The 24,585-nt window shown below is 45.8% G+C and overlaps 2 protein-coding genes across 2 annotated transcripts; one reads left to right on the top strand and one right to left on the bottom strand.

Moving 5' to 3' along the window:
- Positions 1-141: 141 nt before the first annotated feature.
- Positions 142-2,529, bottom strand: CCR75_006952 (uncharacterized protein; the record flags this gene model as incomplete). The annotated part of the gene is made up of 1 exon (XM_067965017.1): positions 142-2,529. The coding sequence occupies one exon, from the start codon at positions 2,527-2,529 to the stop codon at positions 142-144; it is 2,388 nt and encodes a 795-aa protein (XP_067822745.1).
- A 415-nt stretch (positions 2,530-2,944) lies between these two features.
- Positions 2,945-4,198, top strand: CCR75_006951 (uncharacterized protein; the record flags this gene model as incomplete). Its single annotated transcript, XM_067965016.1, has 1 exon — positions 2,945-4,198. The coding sequence occupies one exon, from the start codon at positions 2,945-2,947 to the stop codon at positions 4,196-4,198; it is 1,254 nt and encodes a 417-aa protein (XP_067822746.1).
- Between the last annotated feature and the right edge of the window lie 20,387 nt (positions 4,199-24,585).

The following is a 24,585-nucleotide window of genomic DNA, read 5'->3' on the forward strand; positions in this document are numbered from 1 at the left end:
CTCACAACACGGCGGCTGGCTGAAAATGGTTTTAGTTAAAGGCAATCTCAAATCATAAAACTTGATAGCATAGCGCAAGTTGACCATTGTACACAAATTTAGCCATCTAAATAAACCTCCACCAATTCGGCATTCGGCTTGCTACACGGTGTTCGTTTTCACGACGTAGACCTGCTTCGGCTTTCGTTTTGCAACAACTCCCGATGGCTTGTTATCCACTATTGTTTTTTGATCAATTATCTTCGGTTCTCGAGCCGTTTTCCGGTCATTCATAAAGCTGGGACTCGAGTTTTTACTGGCCACCGTGGCTGAAATCGCGTTCACATGTTGTGTCCCATACTTGAAGCCTGGCGAGTCTGTTGAGGCCATATCAGCCAAGTGCTCGGTCAAATCCATAACTGTCTGCATCGTCTTTTCAGACGATCTCTTGCACCCTTTAGTACTAGACTTCGCCGGCACGATCTTTTTCTTTGGCTGCTTTGCCTGCTTAGGTCGCTTTGTCTTCGATCTATTTTCTGCAAGCGACTGCACAGGGTCCGAAATGAACTTGATCTTCTCCTTCTGAGGTTCCGATGGAGTTTGTAAGTTGTCGGTCACCTTGACCTTCAAGCCGCAGTGTTTATTCATGTGCTCCCCGCTTCTCTGCTGCTTCTTTTTCAAGTATTTCGTATCATTAGGTGCTAAATCAGTTGCCTTAATTGAGGACAAATGCTGTCGAGCTTGTTTGCTTTCATTCAGTACTACCCGCCGTGACTTGACTGTCTGAAATCCATCGTCTTGTGGAGCCAGATGAAAACACTCAACTTCTGTCACGAGCTTTACGACATCTCCGCTAGACCCAAATGCAATCGGAGCTGTTGTCGAGGGCAGAAAATTCAGTGACTGTGCGGCCATATCCTCTTTTTTTCTAAAGCAGCCTTGTAAACCTTTGCAGCTTTGTAAATCGCTTTGGCCACAATTCGCTGTAGTAGTATGCCGACTGCGTTGAAAATTCGTACCTTTGCCTGGTCTATTAGATTCACGTATGTTGACTGCAGGATAATGGGAGGCTTCACGCTGTTGACGAGAAATATCAGATAGCCCAGACTCCAATTGACAATTATCAATAATCGTTGTGACTAAACGCTTGGGGGCATGTTTAGCCTTGCTTTGTCGAGCAAGCACCTTGTTTTCATCTGGCGCCGTACTCACGCCATTTGAGACTTGAAAATGATTTTTTTTGGCATCATGGACAATCTTTGCTTCCTGCATTAAGCTGCCTGCATCATTAGTCAAAGCAGCAGCTGGTGCTTTTTCGTTTCTTAAGATACTTCGCGACTTTTCTCTTGATTTTCTTGTCGCTTTTTCCTCAAGTAGACCTTTACAACGCCTAGAAGCAACAGTTGGTTCTAAAAATGTTCGATCTTTAGCATTGCGGCCATCTGTCCGACGCTTAAGTTCGTCGTGTGCATTCACCATTACGCCAGTCACCGGATCAAACAACATTTTGGGACATTCCAAAGATTGCGCAGCATTCTGAAGACTTGTGCTATGGTAAGTGGAAAAATTTAAGGAAGGTTCTGAGCTGCTTTCAGGCGTCTTTTCTTCCATTTGTCTGCTTCGACCCCAACCACATATAGATTGCTGTTTTGAAGGCGACAAATTAAACCGATCCATTTCAACGGACGAATACGCATTCGGTTGGTCCGAAATAGTCGGCACTGGCGAATGGGATTCTATACTTCCATTTTGATGTGCCAGTCCGTCACTTTTTATGCTAGAATTACGGCTTTTTGACGCAAAAAGATCATCTCGTGCATCGCAATGTCTATAATGAGTCAGCGTGTTAACCAAACCGTTGCTGGCACTTTTATAAGATTGATCAACTTGATCGGATGCATCTCGGCAATTCGGAGAACAGCTCGATAAATTGCGATTTTTGCCGCTATGAGAGGCGCAATTTTTACGCCAAAAAAAATCTTCGGAATGATCATCGTAGCCAGCACACCAAGAGCGAGAAGAAGGCAATTCCGCATTAATACGCGCCCAACGGCCCGTAGCTCTTCCATGCTGCTGCTGCTCCGGCTGCTGCAAAGGTGAGTCGTTAGAAGCAGCAGCACATTTGATTGATTCATCAACAAAAATTACGCCTTTAACTGATCCGTTCAGATCTGGAAATTCAGTTTCTTTTCGCGCTTGATAACAAATATTCTGGTGAGCAATGTCGTGCTCTACTGCATCATCCCCCCAACGTCCAGATGTCTCCGCTATCAACTTGGTATGAGTAAGGCTGCTGTCAGTATGTATACGCTTGGCTTCACTTTCAGGCGCCCGAACTTTTTTAAACGCTTCAGTTGGTCTTATCCCGTCTGCGGAAGCTGTTGGAAGCTCTAATTTACTCGCTTTCTGCATTTTTGCACCACCTTCAGCCCAATAGGATGCCGCCGGAACAAGGCTCACGCGAGTATTCTGCAATCGTCCCTGTCGCTCTAAACTTGGCGTGTTAATTGGTGCAGGAGGTGCCACAGTCGCACGTCGAAGTATGATCATGCGGCTACTATGGCGCTGCAGTGGTCCAGTGGCATTTTCAGATAACGGCTTGGTACCGAGTGGCGCCTTATATACCGCGTTAAGGTTGCGACTAGAATATTTGGCTCTGATTTTTGTGTCCGTTAGGCTCATAGAGGCGCAAGGTAATGAATGACTTTCGCTAACGCGTTCAACCCGAGAAAAGTATGACAACAACTCAAAGCAGTCGGCGCTCTTGTATTTTTTTGCACTTGTAAGAGCATTGTTGCACTGTTAAATAATTACTATTTATAACCGTAGTCATAGTTGCATTGTAAGCCGCGGATTCTATCCCGAAGCAGAGTCGACAGCCGAGAGGCAGGCAACATCGCGTTTCTGTCCCCTGAGCAGTCTCCACTGTAGAAGCTTGAGCAGGTGTATCAATTTGGCTGCCATTATGTCGTATCTGCCAAATTTGCTCCGCACCAAGCGAAAAATGTCAGGCCCTGTAGGCACGTGGGGTCCGCTGGATGACAAGAGTCTCGTGTCATGGCCCGAGGTCATAGGCGTTTCCTTGAACGTGGGAGGGGGACGGAAACCCGGATCTTGGTATGAATCGGTGGATAATCGCGAGGTGGCAACCTTTGCGCTTTTTGCGCTCTATATGGTGTCTGACGTGGGTCTGGGTGTCATGGTTTGGGTCACATTTTTTAAATTTATCATCGAATCTGACCTAAATCGCTCTCGCGCGACTTGGGGGGGTATTTGGCTACTATTTGCCGGCATTTTTTTCTATATCAGGCGCCTTGTTCGCTCCCGAGTGGATATTCACTTGCGTAGTATGATGGATCACGCCGAGATTTTTGTAGCTATGTCGCTTGTCATGGTTTTCTCGGTCAATATATCTTTCTTTTTGCACGTGCCGGCCGCGACGCCTCTCAAAGACTTAGGCTTTATGCTGATTCCTGAGCAGACTCTTCACTCAAAGTGGCGTCCCGTGAGCGACATATTGACCGCTGGATTGCCTGTAATCTTTTTACTACAAACCATTGTCATGAGTCGACCAAGTCGCTGTCGAATTGTGTCATCTTTCTTCCGCATCGCTACAATTTGCTACTTTCTGCGCATGCTGACGGTGTCTGTGACGTCGCTTCCTGGACCAGCGCCGCACTGCCGCGCTGGCAATCTTGACTACTTCCCGCCAGCCACTTGGATCGACATCGTCACGCGTGTCGGACCCATATACGGCAACTACAATTCCTGTGGTGATTTGATTTTTTCTGGTCACATGGCGTACACGAATTCAGCTGTGCTGCTTTATCTACGGACCCTTGACCGCAATTTTTCAGGTAGCATGTCCTCTAAGATTCGTTGGGCATGCGGCGTGGCGTATCTGATCATTTTGGCGGTGCTGTGTATCGCCGGCCGCAAGCACTACACTGTCGATGTTGTGTTGGGGGTTATCATATCTACCATGGTATTTTTCCTTTTTGAGCACAGCTGGAGGCCATTATGCTTCCAAGTGCCATACGGATTGCTGCCGCTGGAAGATTTGCAGTGGATGCACGAATCCCAATTGCGAAAGCGCTTTAGGATGAACATAACCGATGAAAATGCGGCTAAAACTCAAACTGCTGAGGAAAGTGACGAATCACGTAGGTTGCTTAAGTCCAATGTGTCGACGTATGATCAAGTGCAGCTTATCTGCTGATAATCATTCTGTTGATAGAGCGCCAATCGACTGTATTCCTTTAAAGGCCAAGATTTGTTAGATTGGCTTTGTAACGGTTATATATTCGTCATTTTCACAAAGCTGAAAGCAAATTACTATTAAATAATTCTCGCCAGGTTTCCTAACCTAGGTGTCCCGTTCCAAAAGTATTATTTCCTATATGAGTAATAGAAATTATTGTTTCCTATAAGAGAAATAAAGTTGTCGCACCAGAAGCCTTATGTTTGACGAAAGCGGGGACTTATAATTGCTTCAAGAGCAGCTAAGTAGTAAGGATTTTAACAAGCTTACGACTCGGAGAGTCGTACAATCTCGTAGAGCTTATTTAGTCCTGGCTCGGGGGACGTAACAATTCTCAAAATCGGGAGGCAAATAGTGTAACTAGGCACCCTTTGATAGTACTGATAACAGTACTAGTCAAACTGATTACAGTGAATGTGAGGTTCCTCGACGACTTCACGTACACGACGTGCGGAGGAAAATTCTAAGTAGCTAAGAAGTCTTAGCTACTACAGGTAAATTCTTAGGCTTTAAGATAGAGGAAACGTCAAATTAAACTAATAGATTAAGTTTTCATAACGATCTTCTATCTTCTGGCATTAATATAATAATAATTAATTTATGCAATGCGCCTCCTTGCGCGACGCCTGATCGTGTCTTGTAGCGATTGGCGGGGTTGATTATAAAATAAATCAACCAATCAATAGAACTAATGTCTTATTGCGTCAATATTAGCAAATTTGGTTATATTGGAACTGTTATGTCAAAATCATTAGAAGATAATAATTTTGTACTTCTTTAATATTTTTTTTCTCATAGGAGATAATAATTTGCTCAAGAGGTACTAGCGACATTATTGAATTCATCAGATCCTTTTGGAGCGAATTTATCTTTTAATGATTCCATGGCGATCGCTCTAGTTATGCCTAATGCATCATCAGGAACGAAGTGATCGTTTAGGTCAATTCGATACGAACGCTACTGGTGGTGCTGGCGTGCATCACCAGGAACGAAGTGATCTTAGAGATCACGAGCGTAATGTTAGCTCAAACGCTAACATTAATCAACGGCAGAGGCACCGCGATGCGTTGCGGTTTGCTCCCGAAGGTTGCCCTTCCGGACAATTTAATTCGTTGGTCTGGCATGACCAACGACCGATACAAAATTCCGGTGTTCATAAAAACTTTATATTAATATAAGTATTGTGTGACCAGGCAATGACCGTTGCCAAGCGAACAAGCCAATTATATCAAAAAGTTTTTCAGCAAACGAGCCGACACGGGACGTGTCCGTGAGAACATATCTTCTCACTGCAGCCCGACCTTTCGTGCGCGAAAAGCCACAGGTGGATGGCGCGTGGTTCATGCTTACAATAAGATGAACACGGCGACCATACCGGCGCAAACGCCAATTCCGCGGATAGATGACCTGTTGAAATCACGGGAAACTCAACTATCTTTTCTGCGTTGGATTTAAATGGCTACTATCAGGTACTCATGAGATAGATCGATGTAGCCAAAACTGCAGTAAGCACCCCAAGCGGTATGCTTTGGGAGTGGCTTGTGATGCCTCAAAGTTAAAAAACACACTGGCGACATTCAAACGAGTGATGGGTCACGTGATGCATCAGCACCGTGCCTAAGTGCCCCTTACTTGATGTATTCGTGCATAGTAGAGGACGATCTGACTGAAAGAGAGTCGCACAAGCGTCATTTAGACGCTGTGTTGCAGACTATGGGTGATTCCCATTGTACATCAACTTGCAAAAGTGCGTCATCGGGGTCCCCGAGATACCTGTGCTGACCTGCATCTTAGGTACACATGGTGTACGAGCAGTTCTAGACAAGGTAAGATCAGTAAAAAAAAATGGCAAATCCCAGGAAATGTTAATAATTTGAACCAATGCCCAGGGCTCGCTAATTTTGATTTGCATAATTATAGCAAGAATTATGCTGAGCGAACTAAGCCCTTGTCTGGCCTCCTTAAAGGACGCAGTATGGGTTTGTTTAAAGAACAAGAAGATGCGTTCACCTCAGTGAAGCAATTTCTTATAGAGGAACCGGTCTTGGTATTGCCAGACGCGGATAAGCCCTTTAGCGTCGTCTGCGATGCAAGTAATTTTGCAATCGACAGCGCGCTCATGCAAAAAGATGACGACGGCGCTGACCATTTCTTTTTAGTCCCGGCTGTTAAAAAGCCGCAAAACTAAATTACCCTGTGCATGACAAGGAGCTTCTTTCAATAATGTATGCTCTTGTTAAGTTTCGAGTGCACCTATTGGGCACCAAACCATTTGTGGCTTATGCAGATCACGCATCATTACCGACCGCTATAACTCACCGCACCTCTCGCCAAGAATAGCAAGATGGCTTACATTCTTCTCGGCATTTAATTTCAAAGTTGTATACAAACCGGGCAACTCGAATGTCTTGGCTGACGCGTTGTCGCGTCGAGATGGCTTTGAGGTAAGGCACCAGAAAGTATGTCTAGTGTTAAAGCACAATCTGAGCCGTCAACGCTGGCAGCCATTAAGGCCCACCGCTTAACGAGCTCCTTAGCCTCGGATATAAAAGAGAGCTACAGTCAGGACGAACATCGTCGCCTGCTGTTGGAGCACTTTGGTGGACGAAAAGTAACCCTTCCGTCGCACCTGAAAGCTAAGCTCAATCGCTTTAGCTACAGAGATGGCCTGTTATGGCATCAGCTGTTACCTTGTGATCCCTTGAGAATCTTTGTGGCTTATGACACAGATCTCAAGCTAGTGATCCTTCACGAGCTCCATGATGCGTCATCTAGTGGGCATCTGGGCCGTGAAAAGACATTCTTACGAGTGTCGGAGGAATTTTGGTGGCCACACCTATATCGATAGGTGGCCAACTATATTCGCTCTTGCGGACAGTGTCAGCGCATTAAGCCTGCACCGTCCAGCAGTGCGCCACTGAAGCCGCTACCGAGTCCAACCAACTGTTGAAGTCAGTAAGTCTGGACTTCATGTTTGGCATGCCACCCGATCATAAGGGTCGGACGGAGCTCGTCGTCTTTGTAGACAGACTGAGCAAATAGTGCATTTAGCCCCATGTAAATCATCGATTATAGGCGAGGAGGCAGCTCTCTTGTTCCCGGATCATGTTTACAGACTACACGGGATGCCCGAGTCCATAGTATCGGACCGGGATCCAAGTTTTACGTCTGGTGTTTGGCGACATGTGTTCGAGCTGCTAGGAAGCAAGCTCCACATGTCGACCTCAGATCATCCCCGGACCGATGGCCAAACAGAACGTGCCAATCGGGTCGTGGCGTATGTCTTACGCACTATAGCGACTCCCAAGAAATGGGGCAAACTATTGCTCGTCGTGGAGCTCGCTATAAATTACAGTGTCCAGTGCGGGTGAGATGCCGTTTTAAATTAGCGGACTGCGCCATCCTCGGACGCAAGCCTCGTTTGCGCAGCCCAAGTCTTAGTGAGAGAGGGGCCCTCACTATGCTCGGTGCAATGTAAAAAGAGGGACATAGTTTTAAAACTTGCCCTGGTGACCCTGCCAATTTAGCAGTGGCCACGATGTCAATAGAACTACAACCTATGACCAATTTCTCGGCGGTGGCATAGGCGAGTTAGTTCCAAAAGCGTGAGCGAAGCTCAAAGCTTTGTCGATGAGCGATTAGCCATCGCACGAAAAGTCCGTGATGCGGTGGCAAGCGCATAGGATAAACAAAAAAAATATGCTGACCGAAATGGTCGCAAAAACACTAAACGTTATAGCGTTGGAAATAAAGTACTGTTAAGTACTACGACTCTTCCTAAAATGCAATTTTTGTACTACCTGGAGGTACTACGAAATTACTGCCACTTACATTGGGCCGTTTGCTGTGGTCAAGGAGGTGGAAGAGTTAAACGATAGGCTCGCCTTCCCGCCATTTATGAAGACGCACCCCGTCGTTTACGTTAGTGTCTCAAACGGTATGTAGACCCAAATGAGGTCACATATACCCATTAGGCCAAGGAGGCTGATGGTGACGCCGACCATGGGTTGAGTGTCCAATAGATGGGGGAGATGAGGAAGGCGAAAGAGAGGCTTGCCTCCAACCTTCTCTTCCCAAATGAACAGGGGCCCTGGGAGCGAGGGATACCACGCCCGTAATGTGGGCCCTCAGCACCAACTTCTTTAAGTTGTTCAGCCGAAGTTTCAAGCGTTTCTAACCCTGACGATCCTTCGCGCGGACATCATGAAGATCCGAGGTCAGTCGCAAGACTTTACCTTCGAAATCCCCATTGCATCGTTTGGCAGCGCTTAACGCCTGCGGCTGAACGAACGTGAGTAAGGCAGCCGCGATAGGTATGCGAATTTTCTACTTTTATCAGGCGCCGGCACAAATGAATGCGGGCGGGAATCAACGCTATCTTTTTGGAAGGTTGCTTGCCCACCGCGCCGTGAAGCAGAAGTATCATATTTTCGTCCAGCGGAGAGGATACCGGAGAATTTTTACTCTTGGAAATCGGTCGACGCCTTGCGTATCGACGCGCCCCGCTTTGTGACTGCCTACGAAAGGACCACCAGCCGAGGCCGCTCCGCTAGTCTCAAACGGACTAGCAGGAGTAGCGCGGTGAGAAGAAACAGGGGTACAGTACCGCCTATGATTTGTCTTGCACGCAAGCGGGCGAAATTAATTCGCTGCGATTGCTGCTTCACCATATCGTATTGCGGTTGAATGCGGCACGTGAAATTCCGCCTCATATCGGTCGAGCGTTTCATTTGAACGCAACACGACCGGGATCGGAGAATACGTCCAAGCGAAGTCCCCTGATCCTTCCATTAATTTATGATGCCATAATTATTATGAGCGTCTACAATATCGCGCTCGAGGAGCGACGCTCTTAGCCCATTGATACGGTGCCATTCAGGTGGAGGGGGCATAAGCATAAGCGGTGTGTCACCCGTCGCATAGCCACATTCAATACGACTGGCTTGTGACACCTACTGGACACGTTCACGTACTGTCGGCGGAATTTTACGCTCTGGCTTTTCCGCGTCAGACCCATTATGAATTATATTTTGAGCGACAGACGTTGTGGTTTTACCCAACGGAAAAGCACTGAACCTCTATGGGCAGTGCTCTCTTATTAATGGTCGCTGCGCAAGCTAGCTCATACGACGAGACAGCTTTAGAGAACTTTGTTGTCTCTATATAAGTCAAAATGGGAGAAGTTTGGATGGGCTTTAAAGCGCCATCACCATTCCCCATAAGTGTGCTATTCTCATCACTACTATGAGGTGACGATGTCGACTCATTGTAATCGACAATGAGCGACGGATCTAACCCTCGCTGTACAAGTGAGATGGATCATTCAGCCCAGTTAACAGCGCGACAGCAGCATCCGTAGCTGATGTCGCTGTAGCTGTGCACTGAGCGACGGTGAAGTGCTAACGCTGCGTGTACGCTTCGCTCGTGGTTGTGAGGGCGTCTTTGCAGACGACCCATCACCATTGCTCCTCTTAAGTGGCATGGTTGGTACCGTGTGGGTGCACACAGGTCGCTAGAGTGACTGAGAGGGCTAGAGCGGCGCGTATAGCAGCTCGCTGTCCCTCGTTCCTCTTTGACGAATTTGCAAAATATAAATTCGTTCTTAAATGAGGGGATGGTGTAATGGGCGAAAGTTGCCCTATGTTACACAATCCTCGTTATGTACACTTTGTGTACTTAAGGGAACGGTCAATGACTTAAGTGAAGTATTTAGACAGAACACTTGGGTGTAGGGCATTCACAATAACGGGGATGACGGCTAGTGTCATCCAAGATACAAGGTATTTAGAATAATACGCTCGCAATACATATCAGTGCATATCTACAGAGATGGTATTTACGATTGGTTTTAATAGGTTTATATTTGATTTGAATAAAGTATACATAAATTCATTTATATTTTATATGATTTTATATAAATCAGTCTTAAAGCTACTTCCTAGTGAACAAGTGCGCATGGGAAGCCGGATTACCGCTTCTGTGATGTCACTTTCACTAAAGTTCTTATTTCGTTCGGTGCGGTCGCTTAGGCGCCCACCCACTACCTCACTGCACGTGAGAGAAGACGGATAAATCGCTTTCTCACTGTGCCTAAAGGTGTGTGTTAAAGTAGAGCGTGGCTGCTATCGTAGCGCCAACCTACATGGGCAGTAATTTATTACTGCTCACATTCGTCACTACATGTTTCGGTAGATTTACCGTAGACAGTAGGAATTAATCGGTAACTTTGGATGAAATAAACCATTGCTGTCCTTTTTGTCAGAGTTTCGTTTCTGTCGGTCCACCGCATCAGTGATTGAATCTTGCGCAAAATAGGCCACTGCTTCTCGAGCGAGCAGGAATTCTCATGCTAGCTCGATTTGTTTTTGTTTTCAGTGTGCACTGCGAAGACATAATTCTCCCCTTTAGTGAGATTATCATTGTTCTCATTAATATCATTGTTTTGATGCTGAGTATATCAGCATCGTTGCTATTAAAGTCAGCAATAGCCTTATCTCTATTACTGAGTTTGTCCTTTTCAATGTTGATTAAATCAACATTGGTATCCTCCGCAATGGCACAGTCAACGCGCGATGTACGAGAGCTAGATTGTTCTATACTCGAGCGAGCCACCCTTGTATAAGAGTCACTCTCAAACGAGGTGGGTATACGTGGCTGGCTTACGACATCCACGAAAACACTTCGAATTGCTGATGGCAAATTCTGCAATCGGCAAGAACTCGCTCCAACGTGAACGTTATTGCGAACAATTTCTTCGAGGGTACGATTTGCCCGTTCTATCTGACCATCTGTTTCCGCTTGGTTAGAAATTAACATTTTTAACTGTGTTTCTAGTGATTTGATCATAGAATTCCAGGTGTCTAATACCGATTGCCGGGCTCTTGATCTGAACCAGCTCACGGGTCAACGTATGAAGTCGAAATATCGTGTCAAGAAAGATACGAGCACGGCCTGCGGCTGTGGTCGACTTCGGGACATCCGCAAGATTAAATATTGCTGAAACGATCCACAAAGGGAAAAATACTAACATGCTAGTGAGCGTCTTCAGGGAATCCGGGGACTAAGTCCGAAGGTACGGACTGCCAACACTCTGCAACACTCTGCCAGATCAGGCAGATATTGTAACAGAGCACGGAATGAAGCACTTGGCTTTACCCGTTGACAAACTTCGGAAGCACGTATGTACATGCGGATGAATTCATACTGGCGTGGCCATTAGTAATCGCGGCTTATCGTGAGATAAGTTTCTCACGTCCACGATGCTGCATCGTGGCACTTATAACTGATGCGTAAACGCAAAGCGTTATGTGTGAGAATGACGACACAAGGTGAGTTGCTAGCAATGGCTGTGTTATACAGTAAATCATTCCGTGTTGTGTATCGATCTGTTTGAGATCGATTTAATTTCGACAACCGCTTTAAGAATTGTTGCGATGAATTTCTTAGGTGATACGTCAAGCCTTTAAGCGCCTTATCAATCTTATTATGTCGCCAAGTAATCTTAACAACGGAACCCTTATTGTTGCAACAGTGAGCTTATCCTCACTGTTGACTTGTGCAGCCTGCTCAAACTTGGGCCAGCGCAAAAGAGCATCAGCGACGACATCAAGTCGTCTTGGTTGATATCTTTCTGAGTCATAGTTTCCCAGGATGGCATCAATTTTTTTAATTCTTACTAGTACAATGAAATCAATATTGTACTCTTTACCTTCTAAATTGTATTGGATTCCAACACACGTTCTTTACTGTTACAGATGCACCTGTGGCAACGCGTAGTGTCACTCGTAAGAAGTGTATCGCGTTTCACGAAGTTGCGCATACGAATTTTAGTCCTTGTTTTAGATATTTGCTACTTTTATCGTGGAGAGTCTCGCCAAACAGCGTGATTCTAGGCTTTAAAAGCCCCCAAGAATTCGCTTCGAAACATGACATGACAATGGTAGCTTAAATCACTGGCATTAACGATCTTGTCAAGATATGCTTTTTACAGCGCATGCACACAGGATAGGCAAAACTACCATGACAAGGAATGCAATGCGTCACGCCAGCAGCTCGTCGAATTCATCAATCTGCATGGACACGCGAAGAAACTTTCATTTGTCTTGGGAGAGCTTTAAGAGCCAGTAGGGTGGTGATAGCTTGGTGAAGTGTCAATCGCATTGCGTACAACCCATTGAGGTTATGAAGACAGACTTATATTATAGAAATTTTGTGTCCATAGTCGTGCGGAGCAGGGTTGGTCGGATGTGGAAAACCATATAGACCATTTGCGAGCAGTGCTCGAGTGTATGCGCACAAATAAATTGTATGCCAATGCATCTATATGCATTTTCGGCGCCGAAGAATTTTTATTTTAGGGTGCTTCATTGAGAAGCGAAGATTAGAGCGGATCTCGCTAAGGTAAAAGCCATAGTAGATTGGCCGGCTCCTAAAAATCAAAACGATTTGCGTATGTGGTTGGGTCTCGCCAATTATTTACACAAATATAGCGAGAACTACGCTGATATGGCTAGCCTTTTATCTAATCTCCTTAAAAAGGGTACGGATTGGTGTTGGACTAGCACAAAACATAATGCTTTTCAATCAGTTAAGAATAGTCTTATCCATGCCCCAACGCTAGCACTGCCGAATCCAAATTGGCCTTTCAGTATCGTCTGTGACGCCATTAGCAGTGCTCTGTTACAAACAGATGATGATAAATGTGAACGTGTAATTGCGTTCGAATCTAGACAGCTTCAAACTACGGAAAAGAACTACCCAATTCATGAACAAGAGTTACTTGCAATGATATATGCTCTTGTCAAATTCCGAGTTCATCGAAGCCGTTTGTGAAATATACAAATCACGCGTCATTACGCACTGCGACTAAGTCGCCCAATCTCTCACAGAGAATGGCCCGATGGCTATTCTTTTTCGCCGAATACAACTTCGAGGTGAAGTATATGCCTGGCAAGCAGAATGCTATGGCTGATGCATTATCACGCAGGCCGGATTATGAGCTCTCTCATTTAACGACTATAATGTCGCCTATTACTGAATTAATCCGTTCGGCTTACGCCCAGAATGCACCGTGTGTAGCTCTGCTACGAGCTCTAAAGAGCACTGACTCGGGTTTAATTTGTCGGTACGTTCGCTTGCAAGGTTACATCGATTTTCTATCGATAACGACCTGTTGCTTTATTGCACGGATGCTGCGGATACTCCGCGCATCGTTGTTGCACATGATGGGGATTTGAAGTACCGAATCCTCTATGAGACACACGATACTATCGTTGGTGCTGTAAGCCAGATTTATTGGTGGCCCAAATTTACAAATGGGTCAGTACATACGTTCACACATGCGAAATTTTCCAACGGGCTAAACCTTCGGCGCAAGTTGCTGCGCTACTGGCAAGTCTACCCGTACCCATAGGGTGTTGGGAGGCCATTAGTATGGTTCTTATCTTCGGTCTACCGAAATATTCGGCTGATAACTCTGGCAATTGGTCTTTGTTGACCGATTGAGCAAAATGGCTTTGCCGGATACTATTGATGGTGAAGGTACAGTAAGGCTCTTCATCGATCGCGTGTTTCGACAAAACGGTTTGCCAGTGACAACTATCTCTGATTGAGACCCCCATTTCAAGAATAAATTCTGGAAATCAATTTATCGAGTGCTTGGCACCAGATTGGCCATGTCCACCGCGGACCGTCCGCAGACGGATGGTCAAATTGAACGTGTCAATCGCGTCATTGAAGCAATTTTATGCAGTGTGCTCAGATACCAAAGCGCTGAAGCTCAATGCCCCCAGTGATGGAATTCGCGTTAAATAATGCTGTTCATGCCTCTTCAGGCTACACTTCGTTCGATGTCAACGGTCGCACCCACCCACGCGCTTAATAACGATACCAGTGCGTGGATCAAGCCTTGGTGGTAAAGATCTAGCCGATTGGCTTGCTTATATCAGCCCTATCACGATTCGGAAACAAGTAAGCGAGTTTATTGCGACGCGATCAAGTGTCTTAAGACATATACGTCTGATAGCCAAGACAAACAAAAAGAACAAGCAGATGCCAAAGGCAGAAGCTGTATTAATTCTTATGCGGTCGGAGACTGAGTTTTTTTAAACCCTAAAAATCTACCTACTAACTTGGTTTCCGCGGTCTTCAAGACAAAATTGCGCCCGCGCTTAATTGAACCATTTACGATCGTGGCCAAGAAGGGCCTAGCTTACACGATTAGCCTTCCTGGCAAGCTGCGTACACACCCAATGTTCTACGTCGGCTTGCTTAAGCCATATTGGAAGCGCTTGCGCCGAAAAAGGAGTGGGCCAAAATCTCGACGGAAGCATTTGATGCTCAAAAGCACGAGGTGCAACTTCTTCGCGAGGGCCTTGCTCGGGTTGAGGGCTCCTTTGAGGCGGTTCAAATCGTATTTTAATGCTGAAACGTCAGCAACCAAGTTTACAGGGTCAGCTAGAAATCCTGGTGCGAATGCAGCAGTCTGCGGCACGGCCATCTGCGCTGCTTGATGCGCGAGGGAACCTTCAGATTCACGTGGAGAAACTTTTAAGCGACGCCATCCTCAGGGCTAAAACCAGTATCTGGTGTAGTGGCTAGGGACCCTTCTCTTGAATACTCCTGGGAGTTTGAGGTTCTTCTTCGGCAATCTTGTTCGTACGCCGTTGACATTTCTGAGCGCCAATCTCAGCGTCAACTTGCATCAAACGACGGTTACCACCACTAGAAGTGGGAATTGGTGGATCGACCGCCTCAGTGCGGCTTCGATCCATGGTTGCACGGTCAACCGAAGCACTGCAATATCGGCTAGGCCTTTCCTCGCTTTGTGGCATAATGCCGGACGTAACTGGCCTTTGGCCTGAAGCTTGGCGAAATCAAAGCGAAGCTTCCGTTCCAACCGCCCATTAGCTACATCCGCAGACTCTCCAATATTTCAAATATTGCGGAGGCAAATGGCCCGATGGACCCAGTTCCCAAACGAAACTTCGTTTTCGCTTTTTGATTTGTTTGGAAACAAAAGGATCGGAATTTCCCTCATTGAGGTCACCGAAGCCCCACAGGTCTGACCACGCAAACGTGTCAGATACTGACTTCGCGTGATAACTTTTGGGCGTAAGGTATCGCTCATGAAAAGCGTCGCGAGCAGCAAGCTCCTCCGGCGTCTTCGCCGTGGGACCGGAGATCCAGATGGCCAAGCGGTGACCCGTGATCTCTTTGAGACGCTCTTCTACACTAAGTGGAGTGAATTTGTATTCACTGTAAGCTTTAGCTATAGATTTCGCTATCTTTGCAGCTCGACGACGAGTTTATTCCTCTATAAGAATTGCCTGCTCTTGCTCTTCATCGAGCGGACTCGTGATAATGTTGGACTCAGGGTCCTGTGTCCTGCGCAATGCAGGTAAGACATCGACGGCACTACGTTCTGGGACCGGATTCGGGGCCCGCCGACGTTCGTCCGGAGGAGAAGGCGTGTAAAAGTGACGCTCTTTTTCCTCATCCTCTGATGGAGGGAAACTTTCATAGTCCACCATTATCTTATCGTCGAGGAAGGTTCTAAGAGTCTATGACTCACGCTTAATCGTCATGGGATAAAGGAATCCAAAACACACAAGTAATCGGTTAGCTGTTTATGTTTCAACCTCAAAGAGGAAATGAAGCGAATGTCGTCACTCTCCGAGTGACGACATTCGCTTTATTTTGAGCAGGGTGTAATAGGGCACACATCGGTTGGTAAACCGTTGTTGTGGTACATTTACTTTATCGGTAAAATACCCTTTATCCTACTCTAAAATTATAAATTACTAAAATCCCATTTATTATGGGTAACAAATGCGGTCGCCGCCAGATATACATCTGGCGGCCGGAATCTACTTTTGAATTAGCTAGGGTATTTCTTCGATTAAATAAGTATTTAAAGTGCAGTTTCCTTTTCGGTCTTAAAGCGTATGTGCCTTCTAAGGCTTGCGCATTGATCTGTAAGATATATAAGCCTTCCTAAGGTACATCCTCCCGGGCACTAGTTGCCACTTGGTTCTACGAACCCCTGAATCCTTTGAACTGGAATTCATTAAGGTTCAATAGCTTGTACGACTCCCTGAGTTGTTAAACCCATTAGGTATAGAACTAAAAAACTCTTTGAGTCTATAAGTCTTCCTCTGATTTAAGGAGCGAGGTAGCTCCGCTACAGCCAGCTGGTAATGAAGCAGTACAAGCGCCCTGTCACACGCATTTTATGTAATTTAAAGAACGCTTTTAAGATTTACCATTCGCAAAAATTTTAAAAATTGTTACGTTTTCAGTCCGAAAAAAATTCCGTTTTATAGTGCATTAGAAGCCGCCACCAATTTATTGAGTACCAAATTGTAAAGAACCCTTACTCGGAGGAAGTATGCAATGCAAGCTTTTAATAATGTTACTTGATTAAAATATGTACCTTTTGTAAACTCCTGCGAAACGAATTAAAATCTGGTTATTTGTATAAATCTTACAATATGAATCGTACGGAGGCGCTGGCTCCGAGTTACTTGGTTCCTTGTCCATGTGAAAAAAATTGAAGTATTTTGAGATATCGTCGCTCAATACGTTTCTAGAAAGCCGATAACGTCACGAGATTATGGCCATGGTTCTATTTGCGGCAGTTGTCGTAGAAACGGACGTTGATAACGGACGTACAGACGAACATTCATTAGCCTCGATAAAATCAGGTTAGATGCAATGGACTCAGAGGTAGCAAAGGGTTAGTGGACGCATGACTTTACAGATATATTCACTTCGATAGGTTAACAGTCGCATCCTAGCCTACTTTCGCAACGACGCCATCACCCACCATGGGCAGCAAGCACACCGCCGTCTTTCTGGAGAGCAGCGCTGGGAGTTTAACATGGTCATGCTTTTTGCAAGGGAGAGATTGCGGGGGCACATTATGACTGTCAGATACGAAAACGAAGTTACGGATGCGTGGCTTGTGAATGGCGCCAAGGCGCATTATTCCCAAGGCGTACAGATCCAGCATTATACCAAGCATCTGTTAGAAACGCGCGCTACGGGGCATAAAAAAGGCTTCGCGACTTCAATTAGCAATCGACTCTTCACAAACGAGTGAATTGACTTGTCGAATCTTGAATTTAAGATGGAAAGTGGCACAAGCATGGCGGCACATCTGGATGCATTTGACGACTTGGTGTTAGAATCCAGACTACGAGAGGACCAGTGCTGAGTCGCGACAATTGGTGATTCTTTTGAGCAGCCTTCCGTCACAAAATGAGCTAATTTCGTCGATTGTGGGGTATTTGAAAGGCAACACACATATCGAGGGAGAGGAAATGCTTCTGGAAGTCAGAGAGGCTGCACAAAAGGGAACTACGGAAATAGCATTTACCGTGACTGCAAACGCCAAAAAAAATTGAAGATGTGTTGGGCGACAGTCGATAGGGTGGTGCGCTTTGCATTATGGTCGTTTCATGCAATGGTAGCGGTTTATGGTAAAGAGCCTTAATTGTGATCAATTAGGTCACATGTAACGGAACTACCCAGCTGGAAATCTATTCACCAGCAATGAACAGAAGCCTGCCACAGTTTTGTTTACAAACTTCGTTGTCGGAGCGCACATACCTCATAAATCACACAGATCGTCCCCATGGATTATCTAAAATCTCTTCTGGCTTGCCAGCCCCATTGCGTCATCCCTTAATGACAGAAATCGAGCCATATCTCGAGTAGTCATCGTCAAAGTAACGACGTATTTAGCACCTCCTTTTGAGAATCTTATTCGCCCCATACATCCGTATGCATATGCGCAAGCACACGTGTGGTTGTTGACATCGAACGGGAATAAAACGTTGTGACTGTAAGGACCAGTCATCTTGCTCAGCCCTTGACCACTCATTTCGACTTACCTTTTAAACCATTCATTTTCTTTAATTCACTTTTACATAAGCGCCATAATAAAAACAAGTAAAAAGGTTTGCGCAATTAGGAGAGATGATACTCAGTAAGAATTAGATTAAGGATAGGCGATACCTTAAGGAGTATACCAAAAGTATCGGTTAGTTAAACTAATTTTAATTCAGTCGTAATTTACCCTCATCCTGACAAGTGGTAGCACTTGTTGGTCCTCCGCCCGCTTCTCCGCCGTCCGCCGCTTCTCCGCCGTCCTCCGCCCGCTTCTCCGCCGTTCGCCGCTTCTCCGCCGTCCGCTCGCCTCTCCGCTGCACGCCGCTTTTCCGCCGTCTGCCGCTTCTTCGCCGTCCGCTTGCCTCTTCGCCGTCCGCTTGCCTCTTCGCGGTACGCTTGCTTCTTCGCTTTTCGCGCTTCGTGGGACTGCACTGCGTTGGATTGCGAAGTACTGCTTGTAGCGTGAGAGATTTCCGCTCGCAGCCAATAAGGTACTGCTTGTAGCGTGGGAATTTCCGCTCGCAGTCCACTGCTCCATCCCTTTGGAAGCGCTGCGTAGCAGTTTTGAGTGTGTGGCTTTCAGTATCCACTGTAATTCTAAGCGTCTGCCTAGGCAGATATAGTCGCTTAGTCTGTGTGAGGTTGGGTCCGGCTTAACTCGGTGAAACAGTTAATCCATCTGGGATAAGGTTTAATCTCTAACGCATTACGCCTAAGAGCTAAAGTAAGTCGTTGAGTTCTATGAGCAAGAAGAGAAAGGCTACTACTCAGATTCCGTTTGACTGCAGTAAGGCTTTCCTCTTTGAGTACGGTGAAAAGTCTTCAAAGACTGCGAACGATCTGCTTGCGTCTTTACAAAAGACTCGGCGCATTGCAAAGATCTTAGCAAAACAACTCACCAAGGAGAAAGCCTGCCTGCCCAAGCAAGGGTCCACCTTATCAGCTCCGCTACACGAAGTAGACGCGCTTTTGGAAGAAGCCGAGCGCACCATCCTAAAGGATCTTCGGTTTAACTTAAGAGACCTAAATAAACTAAACAACTAAGTCTTTTAAAAGTTCCGAACATATCTTCTTCCATTATGGGCCAACCCTCAAACGCCGAGCTAATGCAGCAAATGATGCATATGCTACAGCAACAACAAGAGTTGATCAAATCCTTGGCTAACTCCCAAAAAGAAGGTGGGCTTAAGGTGGACGGGCTAAGAATACCGACGTATAGCGGAAGGAGTGAAGAGTCGGTTCGACTTTATTACGCGCAAGTACAGCAATATTTTATTGCGCGCGGTACGAAGTGGAGAGAAGACGCAATGGCTCCTCAAGTACTTGCCGTACTAGGAAGTTCATTGCGCGGACCAGCAGCACAATGGTTCTTGCTGCATCAATCAGAAATTCACTCAGTCGACGAGTTTTTTCTAGCAGTGGAAAAGGAATTTGTTCCTGCGGATCTACAGCAACGTCTTCGAGACGACCTGCATCGGCTGAGACAAGCCAGTTGCAAAGGCTTAATGGACTACATTGCGAAATTTCGACACATTATTTCGCAAGTTGAGGACATGACTGAGATAGACCAAATAATCTATTTTCAACGAGGATTAAAAACAAGAACGCAAGAAGAAGTTCAATACCGACGGGGAAATACACTGTCGGAGGCTATTACTGTGGCGCTCGACTTTGAACGCGCACATTCGGTTGGTTATAATCACCATATAGCAACAACCCCTCGTCCTGGTCCACCAAATGTGGCCAGAGAATTAAACAATGAGCCAGAGCTGATGGAAATCGACAATGCTCGGCCATTTCATAGGTCTTCTCGCGTCCATAGCCGACGTCCAAATAAACCAAAGTGTGCGTACTGCAAAAAACTGGGGCACACGATTCAGCAGTGTTACAAGCGCAGGAACCAGCAAAATAGTCGCGGCAACGAGTATCGTCGCGAGCGTGCAAACGTAAACTATTTCGAGAATGAGTCAGTCGAAGAAGAAACCATCGCGACTGTGTCAGATGAAAATATCACTACACTAAGTGAAGCTGACTTTGCTTCCTTCACGGGAAAAGATTTGATCGTCAAAAAGGGTCATCTTGACGATCGTGCTGTTAAAATAATGCTCGATTCTGGCGCCACATGCAATGTGGTGAAGCCGGGGTTGCTGCAACGCGTCACGTCTGAAGTGGCAATTCAAGTCACTCGTTTCGACGGCACTAATACCACCAAAAGAAAGGTGAAGAAAGGAGTCGCAAATATCTTCTTTGATGGTAATCAATTTTCTGACATTCCGGTCATCGAGTGGCCAATGAGCAATTCCCAAGATGTAATTCTGGGTAAGCCTTGGTTTACTGCGCACGAGCCAATAATAAATTGGCGTACTCATCAAGTTTCGTTCAAAGGTGGTAACATACCACAGGATGAGGTTTTTGAACCGGTCATGATTTCCTCTGCCGACTTTTCAAGGAAATTGAAGACATCAAAATACGAAGAGGTCTATCGTGTCAAAATTTATCAAGAATCGCAATCTACAAAACCCCGGGAAAAACGGTTGAAGTCTTTACTTGATTCCTATAAAGATGTATTTCCGGAGAAGTTACCGAATTCATTGCCTCCTAATCGGTCAGTTGAATTTGAAATCAATATGCAACCCGGTGCGCAACCGAGTAATCGTCCGCCGTTTCGACTTTCACAAGTTGAACAAAATGCTTTACAGAAGTTTGTCGATGAGAACCTTTCCCGCGGATGGATCGAGCTTTCAGACTCGCCGTGGGTATCAAACATCTTTGGTATTCCAAAAAAGGACCCAAAAACCGGTACGAGTGTATCTCGTTCGGAATGGATTCGATCCGGAAACGCAAACATTTTGCTCCGTTGGGTGATTGACTTTCGTTACGTCAACTCAAAGTCAGTCGTCCCTAAAATACCTTTGCCGCGAATCGATGAATTGTTCGATAAAATGCAAGGTATGAGCTATTTCACAGTCATTGACTTAGCTCAGGGGTACCATCAGATGCGTATCCATCCGGATAGCAAGAAGTACACTGCGTTTCGTATATCAAATGAGACTTATCAGTGGTGCGTTGCTCCGATGGGTCTTGCTGGAATGCCTGGCATTTGGTCGCGCTTGATGCGTGTACTTTTTGGAAAGTTCCCATTTGTTGTGGTATATTTGGATGATATCTGCATATTTTCCGTCTCTTATGACGAACATCTTGGCCATCTTGCTATCGTGTTCGACGTATTACGCAAGGAAACGCTATTCGCTCACATCGGCAAGTGCAAGTTTGCGCGTCAAGAGGTCAGCTTTTTGGGGCACACTGTTTCCAACAAAGGATTATCCGTTGATAATACGAAGACGGAAGCAATCGCTAAATGGCCACCACCGACCTCCGTAAAGGAATTGCAAAGTTTTCTTGGTCTTGCTGGTTATTATCGCCGCTTTATTCATCAGTTTGCGCACATAGTTCTGCCATTGAGTCATCTTGTTAAGAAAGATTCTCCATGGCTGTGGAATGCAGAACAGGAAGATTCCTTCGCAAGGCTGAAGTCTGCCTTACAAGCTGCACCTGTGCTGACTCTGCCCAACTTTTCACGCCCGTTTGTACTGACTACGGATGCATCAGGGTCGTGCGTGGGAGGTGTTTTATCGCAATTTCTCAATGGACATGACCATCCAATAGCGTTTTATTCAAAGAAGCTTGGAGTCCATGAGATTAATTGGCCTGCTCATGAAAAGGAGCTATTTGCAATTAAAGCGGGGTTAGACAAATGGCGTCATTACCTTTATGGTCACCAGTTTGAGATTTTCACGGACAATAGCGCCTGCTCTTGGCTGCTTCATCATCCGAAAGTCTCGCCGAAATTGGCTCGATACTTGACCACCTTCGCTCAATATACGTTTACTATACACCACATTAATGGTGCTTTAAACGTCGTAGCTGATGCGCTTTCGCGCCGGCCTGATGATACTGTCGTGGACAATATCCACTTCCATAAGTGCGATTCTAGTTGCCAACAACGAGGTACACGTTTACTTTGCTCACCCTCGGTGCCAACTCTGCCCCGGGAGGAGGCTGAGGCTCTGCAAGTTGCCACCTTAATGACAGCGTCGTATGTCGAGTTGTCACCAGAAGTTCGCAAGCTACTTCAACAAGGCTACGCCAGAGATGCTGAGTTTAAAGAAGCATGGAAAAACTCAGAAGCAAGCTCATTGTTTGTCAAGCAAGAAGANACTGCTCCATCCCTTTGGAAGCGCTGCGTAGCAGTTTTGAGTGTGTGGCTTTCAGTATCCACTGTAATTCTAAGCGTCTGCCTAGGCAGATATAGTCGCTTAGTCTGTGTGAGGTTGGGTCCGGCTTAACTCGGTGAAACAGTTAATCCATCTGGGATAAGGTTTAATCTCTAACGCATTACGCCTAAGAGCTAAAGTAAGTCGTTGAGTTCTATGAGCAAGAAGAGAAAGGCTACTACTCAGATTCCGTTTGACTGCAGTAAGGCTTTCCTCTTTGAGTACGGTGAAAAGTCTTCAAAGACTGCGAACGATCTGCTTGCGTCTTTACAAAAGACTCGGCGCGTTGCAAAGATCTTAGCAAAACAACTCACCAAGGAGAAAGCCTGCCTGCCCAAGCAAGGGTCCACCTTATCAGCTCCGCTACACGAAGTAGACGCGCTTTTGGAAGAAGCCGAGCGCACCATCCTAAAGGATCTTCGGTTTAACTTAAGAGACCTAAATAAACTAAACAACTAAGTCTTTTAAAAGTTCCGAACATATCTTCTTCCATTATGGGCCAACCCTCAAACGCCGAGCTAATGCAGCAAATGATGCATATGCTACAGCAACAACAAGAGTTGATCAAATCCTTGGCTAACTCCCAAAAAGAAGGTGGGCTTAAGGTGGACGGGCTAAGAATACCGACGTATAGCGGAAGGAGTGAAGAGTCGGTTCGACTTTATTACGCGCAAGTACAGCAATATTTTATTGCGCGCGGTACGAAGTGGAGAGAAGACGCAATGGCTCCTCAAGTACTTGCCGTACTAGGAAGTTCATTGCGCGGACCAGCAGCACAATGGTTCTTGCTGCATCAATCAGAAATTCACTCAGTCGACGAGTTTTTTCTAGCAGTGGAAAAGGAATTTGTTCCTGCGGATCTACAGCAACGTCTTCGAGACGACCTGCATCGGCTGAGACAAGCCAGTTGCAAAGGCTTAATGGACTACATTGCGAAATTTCGACACATTATTTCGCAAGTTGAGGACATGACTGAGATAGACCAAATAATCTATTTTCAACGAGGATTAAAAACAAGAACGCAAGAAGAAGTTCAATACCGACGGGGAAATACACTGTCGGAGGCTATTACTGTGGCGCTCGACTTTGAACGCGCACATTCGGTTGGTTATAATCACCATATCGCAACAACCCCTCGTCCTGGTCCACCAAATGTGGCCAGAGAATTAAACAATGAGCCAGAGCTGATGGAAATCGACAATGCTCGGCCATTTCATAGGTCTTCTCGCGTCCATAGCCGACGTCCAAATAAACCAAAGTGTGCGTACTGCAAAAAACTGGGGCACACGATTCAGCAGTGTTACAAGCGCAGGAACCAGCAAAATAGTCGCGGCAACGAGTATCGTCGCGAGCGTGCAAACGTAAACTATTTCGAGAATGAGTCAGTCGAAGAAGAAACCATCGCGACTGTGTCAGATGAAAATATCACTACACTAAGTGAAGCTGACTTTGCTTCCTTCACGGGAAAAGATTTGATCGTCAAAAAGGGTCATCTTGACGATCGTGCTGTTAAAATAATGCTCGATTCTGGCGCCACATGCAATGTGGTGAAGCCGGGGTTGCTGCAACGCGTCACGTCTGAAGTGGCAATTCAAGTCACTCGTTTCGACGGCACTAATACCACCAAAAGAAAGGTGAAGAAAGGAGTCGCAAATATCTTCTTTGATGGTAATCAATTTTCTGACATTCCGGTCATCGAGTGGCCAATGAGCAATTCCCAAGATGTAATTCTGGGTAAGCCTTGGTTTACTGCGCACGAGCCAATAATAAATTGGCGTACTCATCAAGTTTCGTTCAAAGGTGGTAACATACCACAGGATGAGGTTTTTGAACCGGTCATTATTTCCTCTGCCGACTTTTCAAGGAAATTGAAGACATCAAAATACGAAGAGGTCTATCGTGTCAAAATTTATCAAGAATCGGAATCTACAAAACCCCGGGAAAAACGGTTGAAGTCTTTACTTGATTCCTATAAAGATGTATTTCCGGAGAAGTTACCGAATTCATTGCCTCCTAATCGGTCAGTTGAATTTGAAATCAATATGCAACCCGGTGCGCAACCGAGTAATCGTCCGCCGTTTCGACTTTCACAAGTTGAACAAAATGCTTTACAGAAGTTTGTCGATGAGAACCTTTCCCGCGGATGGATCGAGCTTTCAGACTCGCCGTGGGTATCAA

This window comes from Bremia lactucae, linkage group LG1 (genome assembly GCF_004359215.1).
Source record: "Bremia lactucae strain SF5 linkage group LG1, whole genome shotgun sequence".
In the NCBI taxonomy this organism is placed as follows: Eukaryota; Oomycota; class Peronosporomycetes; order Peronosporales; family Peronosporaceae; genus Bremia; species Bremia lactucae.